The 8,164-nt window shown below is 33.9% G+C and overlaps 1 protein-coding gene across 1 annotated transcript in view; it reads right to left on the bottom strand.

Annotated features, from left to right (window-relative positions):
* Nucleotides 1–8,164, bottom strand: part of LOC108736660 (tetratricopeptide repeat protein 25) — a 22,385-nt gene that overhangs the window by 9,528 nt on the left and 4,693 nt on the right. The window contains exons 3-5 of the mRNA XM_025976011.1: nucleotides 7,417–7,853; nucleotides 5,080–5,392; nucleotides 3,619–3,828 (exon numbers count right to left, since the gene is read on the bottom strand). Coding sequence (XP_025831796.1) covers nucleotides 3,619–3,828; nucleotides 5,080–5,392; nucleotides 7,417–7,853 — 960 coding nt within the window. The remainder of the gene's footprint in view (nucleotides 1–3,618; nucleotides 3,829–5,079; nucleotides 5,393–7,416; nucleotides 7,854–8,164) is intronic.

Consider the following 8,164-nt stretch of genomic DNA (forward strand, 5'->3'; position numbering starts at 1 on the left):
GGCTCACCCACGAAAAAACATGACTCATGCGGCGTTACCTCGCTCTGAGGCGTTCCAATTATAGGCTTGAAGTGCAAGCGAGAGCGCGGAACGAGCGACAAAGAGGCACAATCGGCCTCCGCGTTCGGCAGCGTTCGATATCTGCCTCTCTCCTACTTGAGTGAGCGATGCGTCCGCGTGGACAGCTGCTATACAATAATACATTTCCATTTACCTCCTCTATATCCTTACAAAATATCTATCAAACAAATAAAATTAAAATTTTCTTTTGAAAAAACGAAATCATTCCATCAGTATTTTCTTATGACGTTGTCACGTTCAACTATCGTCAGTAAACCGACTTTATAGACAACTGATTTTTTTTCGTAACAGAAAAAATCGTAATACCCCGTCGTCTATTTCACTTCAATATAAATTTATTAGAATCATTATGCCTTTTTAGAGACGGAACACTACATAGTTAGGTATACGTATACTTTATAGGATTTTATTTTCATTCCGCAACCTTCTGCTGATCTATTATTTATTTTAATGAAAACATGACGTACAACTCATATTTTAGAGATAACCAAGTGATAATATATTTATCTAATTTACGTATAAAGTGGTCCTAATTTGAGAGGCCGACTAAACGGGACGGCTTGCAATTAAAGTTTTGTTGCCACATCTCCACCCTTTGCATTATCTCTGCAAGAACTTTCATGGTTTAATGTAAATATAAAATTTTCCGGTCTCATATATTTCGAAAGGCCAATTTACATAGAAACAACGGTCGGTGATAAACGGGCGTGTTATGTTATTCCCCCGTTCCTAATATATTGCATAACGGTGTTCTCTAGCGCGGTAAATAATGACCTTATGTGTTGGGGTGGTCACTGAATTTATACGCCGTATATAAAGCTCTACAGGATTTGTACCCCTTCAGCGTAGTTAGTTAGGATATCACAGTGGCAGGAGCTTTGGCCACAGGCTTTAGAAGTATTTTTTTTCAGTATACCATAATGCTGTTTGGAAGCTGTCCAAATAAATTACTATGTAAAAAGGGTCAAAATTGGAAGTCTACTAATTTGGACAAATAATACAACAAAATTGCAAAAAAAAATTTTTTTTTACTTATTCACCATTGAATAATAGAAGGATTTTATAATAAATATACTTTAAAAGTAGTGTTTGGGTAGGCTGCAGATACATATGCACTAAATAAATTAAAATCTTGGCATTCTATGTTCATTAAAAACGCGTGCGGGACGACAGGTCACGCGGTGTGCCCAGGTTTAGTTAAATCGCGAGTCATTAAAAAGCATTTGTTTTCGTTACTTTTGCGCGAAAATTTTCTAGTCCTTGGAGAGGAGCATCGTCTATTTGCACAACTGACTATTGCTAAAGATTTTAAAGTAACGAACTAAATTCACAAACTTTATAACCGTTTATGATTAAACCTTTTCATCAGAATAAATGTATCTCAAAGGAGAAATTTCTGTCGACAGTAGTTTGAATCGTCTTTTTCAGTCAGATAATTCAACAAAATAAGGTAGGTATTGTAAAAGTGCCGCCTAGAATCCTCTTATAGGTACGTTGGCTTTAAGTCTTTTGTTAGGTATCCGATCAGCAATAGTCTGTTTGCTTCGAAGCTTCAGAACGATATCGCGGCCGTGCAGTAAGAAACGTGTGAATTCCAATTTTAACGAAAGCTCGAAGCTTTGCCGATGTCTTCCGCATGCTTGCGCGTAACTGTATCTGTCACGTAATCCGATACGTTCACCACTCACACACACTAAATGTATTTTAGCTAGTGTCAGGAACAGCTTGCGCCAAACTCGTTAATTTTCCACATTTTCTCCGATGTCCGATCATATACAGCGGTCGATTCTATGGCGTTTGATAGGCAGTCAGTCGCTGCCCGATATTCTAACCAATCAACACCGACTTTGAACGTTAAATATTACATCCCTACTCCAACTTGTCATTTATTTATAGCATGCAATACATGTAGGACCAGCATCCTTGTTTCAAATTAGAAATTCCCTTTTAAATTGAGTTATTCCAGTTTATATTACCTAATGATTTATTGCAGTTTTCATCGTTAAAATTACATTAATTACTTACCGAGAATGAGAACAATTTTAAAGTAAAAGCTGCAGTGCAAAATGCAAGGGGTTGAATTCCCCACTACATTTAAAATTATATTTTTAATTCAGAGCATATTTTTTCCCATAGATTATGAGAGTATCAAAAATAACAAATAAATAATGATATTTTCTTACTCATGAAGCTATTTAGTTAATTCGTAACTATAATGAGTGAATAATAGTTACTAATAATGTAATAGCTTAATTTTTAAAGATAAGAAATCTTCATTTTTACAAACTATTTCAGAAAGGGTTTGTACTAATAATAATTTTTTTAAGTAATTCTGATCATAAATATAAGGATTTATATTTTTTCTTTAACTTACAATAATTAGTTGCTTAAAAAGTTACTTGTTTGTTATAAAATTGTACCAGGTTGTAAGAATTTTTTGTAGTAATGCAAACCTACTCCAGTCTGAATAGCTAATAGAAAAAAATATGCCTGTAGTGGTATATATCTATCTATATAATTTCCGCATCGAATCATTCTTGATAAAAAAAACTACGAAAGAAAGACAGTGAGGGCTGAATGTGAAACCAAAAAATTCTGAACATTTATTTTCATGCCCTTTAGAGACCTTCTTTTCATTCTTTCGCCAGTTGAGCGATCACACGTGCAAGTTCCGGAGCCAATTTATTTCGAAATCTAAGTCACTGTTCGAGTCAAGCTCAAGTAAAAAATGCTCACATTGTGGTTTGCGTACTCTAAGCTCTGACCGTTATTCGTCTTTCTTTCGCCCTTTCGATGGGACCATTTATGCCTTGAGTCTGAGTTTTTACTTAACGCGATTTGTCAAGCACTTTTTCGTTTATATTACCGCCATTCGTTTTCAAATTAACAGGGCCGTTTTTACCGATGGATATAAAGGGTAACCTTTTTATAAAGTAGCATTGTCTAATGGGGTTGATTAGTACAAATGATAAAGTAAATTGCCTCCATTTTCTGATTCGTATTCTAGAAGACATCTGTCATAAATATCTTTTTTGTTAAACTTTTTTTACTAAATAAATACCAAAGATGTAGTAAAGGCCATTTGTAGAGATTTGCTACCTACTTATTCACTAATATTCAACTAGACTCCTTTCTAATTAAAGATATCAACTTTTCAAATTAATAATAGCGTAGTTATCTGCATCACACCGCTATATACAAAGTGGTGTGCTGATGAGAACCAAGCAGTTCCAACTAGCAATCCACATTTGCCATTTTCGACTGTACACTAAACAATAGCTTTTCGACCTGTTTAATATGCGTGTCACATAAAACATATGCCTCTATAAAGTGAAGTAAAAATGCGAAGAAGTCTAATTTAATTTCAAGTTATTCATATGGAATTTAATTTTCATAAAGAATAATTTCCTTAGGAATTGTAAATTAATATGGACTACAAAGAACATTAACCTCCTGGTTAGCAATGTTCTCTATTAGTTTAGTTTGTCACATTTTGAATCAAAAATTTGAGATCGGGCTAGAATTATAGTTCATTACCTTGCGTTGTTTAGTATCTTCGGGTCGGACGCCGGGCATGACGGAAAGGCGTCGAGACGCCGGCATAACAGACATTTGTCTGAACAAGAACGCAGCTTCGTCTCTTAAACCAGCTGGTGCCACCAATTGGGATATCAGTTTCTCACGTTTTTCAATTACCTTTGCACCCATGACATCTTCAAAATCAGCCGTTTCAATGACATCAAAACTCTAGGGGTAGTACGAAGGATGTAAGCAAACAATTGACTCTGACAATGAATATGGACGTATTAGGCTGGAATCACACTATAAGGTCGATCACGGTTCGTTCGCGGGCCGATCTCGGACTGATAAAATATAATCATGTTCACATTAGACAATCTGAATCAGTTTACGATTCAGTCTTAATCGAAGTCGGATGTATTTGGCTCATAATTAATAATAAAATAAACCTTAGAGTATTTAATATCTTGTAATATGTCATTAAACTTTTGGATTGAAGAATTAGCTGTTATATCTTTTATTCTTGACGAAGAAGATAATATTATCAACGCAAGAAGAAAATATGAAACAAGGAGAAGAATGTGGGTGCATCCAAGTTTACTGCAACGCAAAACGGAAGGAGAAACATTAATTACATTTGATGCAATTGTCGCTTCAACGGGTAATAGCGGACTGAACCGGGAACGAAAGAGCATTCATACTATCGATTCATTTCGTGACAAGTTCGATCTCGCTAAAACAAAGTTTCTTCAAGACTGATCGCGACTGGAATGGGAGTCGACCGGAACTTGACTGTTACAGATAATATGAATGCACACATTGTTTTTCATTTGATAATCTCATAGTGTAGATCCAACCTTAATGGTACAGTAGAACCTTGATAACTTAAACCTAGATAACGTAATAATCTCTATAAATTCATAAAATTTTGTGTTTTTGTCCAAAACTTCTATTACTTAAAATAAAAACCTTCTATAACTTAAACGAATAATTTGAGCATCGCACCTCAGTAAGCAGTGAAAAGTGGTTTGAATCGGGAGAAAGTCTTCCATGTAAAAGACGAAGAATTGCTGAATTTCTTAATATAATAATAACAATAATAATAATTTATTCAATAAACGGGAATACTCCCTTTTTACATAAGGACATTAATATTAATATAGAAAATGCTTCTTGTTAACATAGTTTAGACAGTGTAGAAATAGAATTATTAGCGTTAGTGGACCTATACTAAAGGAAAAAGCTGAAGTCTTTGCTAAGTCACTGGAAATCCGTAATTTTAAAGCTTAAATTTAAAACCTTAGTAAGTAAAAACCTGACTAACTCAAATTATTTTACGTTTTCTTGGTCTTTATCTTATCGAGGTTCTACTGTATTTAAATTAAGTAGAAAAGGTTATAATATTGTGTTTAACGAACAAAGTTAAAAGTCGGTTTCATGTGTTAGGATCCTTTAATATGAGTAAAGCAACGTAATTACCTTTTCAAGGTATGTCGTAAGTCCTTCATTACCCAATTCTCTGGATACTTCAATCGTTTCTTTAAGAACGTTCTTAGCATCATTTCTGTTGTGACACTGCATATTAACTTTGACAATGAGAAACATGCCGTTAATTTGCCAGATGAGATGTTCCATCTTTTTACTTTCAGTAACGCACTTTCTTGCATACACTTTACTTAGTTCTGGTTGCTTCACTTCCGAATGGAATCGGGCAAGTTCATGATACAGCCATGTAATTTCTTCGGATTTCACGGCCTTCTTTAACCGAATTTCTGTCTTAGCAATTTCTTTCCTGTAAATTAAGATAAATACTAGACTAAAAATCCTAAATTGTATCGTAAATAGCTGAAAATTAGTTGATCGATATGCGTTTCGTGGGTGGTGAAGTAGAACGGAAAATCCTAACTTCTGCTGTACGCCAAAATTAATATTGTACAGCTAATTTATGCTGTTTCCTTTAAAATAATTAAAGTCCGCTTTTTGTAGAAAACTTTAATATATAAAGGATCGAACAATGGAGTTCACAAGATAAATATGTACACTTAACTATGAAATTAACTAGCTTAAATTTAAGAACCACAAATTGAAAGTAAAATGAATTATTTTTGAATCTTAATGTTTATGAATTGAGTTCTCGTTGTCAACTGATGCTTCAGAACTGCTACCTCGATATTTTAAATTGCTGTTCAAATAAATTGTATACAAACAAGAAACTTTACAACAACTTATTATAAGATTGGAATGCGGGTAGTAACAGTAATAGATGAATTTCTGAGATGTATGACAATGGCAAATATTGAACTATACGCATCTTACTTGAAATTTGGAAAGTCCAACCTAAATGGTTTTAAATGACATTATTGCAACTACCTGGAATTTGAATATTACGAATAAAAATTATTTGAAAGAGCTTACTGAAATATGCAGATAAATTAGTCTAATATATTAAATAAAAACATGAATAATAACTAACAACTAAACGTAATTACATAAATAAAAAATACAAATAGCGACGGACCAATTTCAGAATTCCCTAGTCAATATTGAGTATAATATGGTTGCTAAATGTAAACCACCGCAAAAACTTACGAGGAAAGTGTATGATGGACGAGGGTAAGTTTAAAGGTGATAAGTATGTGTCTTGGGAGATTTATAAGTTTTCCGCTGCTCGATATATTGATACCGATCGTTTTATATGTACCTAATGCTCTGCTACATTTTTACGTTAAATCATTTTCCGAGATAGACGATGTAGATGCGACGCCACAAAGTCGATTTGCAGTAATAAACGAGCCGATCGTTAAAGATTTAAGCTGTTACCCTTTGAGAAACTTCCATTTAATTAAAATGAAGCTATTCCAATATATCATGCTTTTATCCACTCAAACTAAACTTATGGCTATTATTAGCATGTTAATTGCATGTAATACTTCACGATCACGTTCAACGGAGTAGATGTGAGATCTATATAACACTGGCGGCTCGTGGGTGTATAGGATGAGGGAGTACGACGAACAAAACAGCAGTTTATTTTTACAAATGGACGCTCACTGTCGACAAAGTATGACAATTACATAATGTGACTGCGCNGCTGGTGAAGTAGAACGGAAAATCCTAACTTCTGCTGTACGCCAAAATTAATATTGTACAGCTAATTTATGCTGTTTCCTTTAAAATAATTAAAGTCCGCTTCTTGTAGAAAACTTTAATATATAAAGGATCGAACAATGGAGTTCACAAGATAAATATGTACACTTAACTATGAAATTAACTAGCTTAAATTTAAGAACCACAAATTGAAAGTAAAATGAATTATTTTTGAATCTTAATGTTTATGAATTGAGTTCTCGTTGTCAACTGATGCTTCAGAACTGCTACCTCGATATTTTAAATTGCTGTTCAAATAAATTGTATACAAACAAGAAACTTTACAACAACTTATTATAAGATTGGAATGCGGGTAGTAACAGTAATAGATGAATTTCTGAGATGTATGACAATGGCAAATATTGAACTATACGCATCTTACTTGAAATTTGGAAAGTCCAACCTAAATGGTTTTAAATGACATTATTGCAACTACCTGGAATTTGAATATTACGAATAAAAATTATTTGAAAGAGCTTACTGAAATATGCAGATAAATTAGTCTAATATATTAAATAATACATGAATAATAACTAACAACTAAACGTAATTACATAAATAAAAAATACAAATAGCGACGGACCAGTGGGTTTTGAATTGTGACGATACTTGATTCATACTGCGTATTATTGAAGTACAAATAAATTGTACGATAAGTTACATGCTTACTTGTAATCTACATGGAATTGTTGTATCTGTTCAACAACAGAATCGGTCGAAGGGACTCTGCTTAGCGGCAATCCAAACGTGAACAGAATTCTTCTGTTAATATCAGCTTCAGTTTGTCCTGGCGTTATTCGTTTCATATCTAGGTACACTTGACTGGCAAGCTCATACATTTCTAAGAGATATTTCTCTCTAAGGGGAAGAACCTTCTTTTCTTTCACTTCGCAGAACTGTTTCAATTTCTCAATGAAGTCAAGTGCAAGTTTCGTTTCTCTCTCAAATAGATATTTCTTAATCTTGTTCAGGAGGTAGTCAGCCTGTGTCTTTACTAGACATTGAACTTTCCTAAGTTCAATCATTTGTCTGGCCCTTAGTGCCTTAGATGACACCGCCTCTTGATATTTGATGTAATAGAATGGCCTACGTGCTCGTAAAACTTCCTAATAAAACTCTATTTTTGTAATTTTTTAAACTTGCAAATAGATCAAATAGATTTCATGTAAAAGAAGACGTTCTGTTGCAACTGATGCTGTAGCCTAGTCCCCGAGTAGAATTAATTTTTGGGAACCGGTTGGGTCCCGACTGGGTTTTCCCATATTCAAATAGGGTCCCAAATGGGATACCCAACTGGTTCCCTATTGGAAATGTAACGCATTCCCCATGTAGGAGCCGGTAGGGAAAGCCCTAATTGGAAAATTTAGGGAAATTTCAAATGAATTTTTATTTTTAAATGTATTGAAAATTTAATATA

This window comes from Agrilus planipennis, unplaced genomic scaffold (genome assembly GCF_000699045.2).
Source record: "Agrilus planipennis isolate EAB-ADULT unplaced genomic scaffold, Apla_2.0 scaffold12, whole genome shotgun sequence".
NCBI lineage: Eukaryota > Metazoa > Arthropoda > Insecta > Coleoptera > Buprestidae > Agrilus > Agrilus planipennis.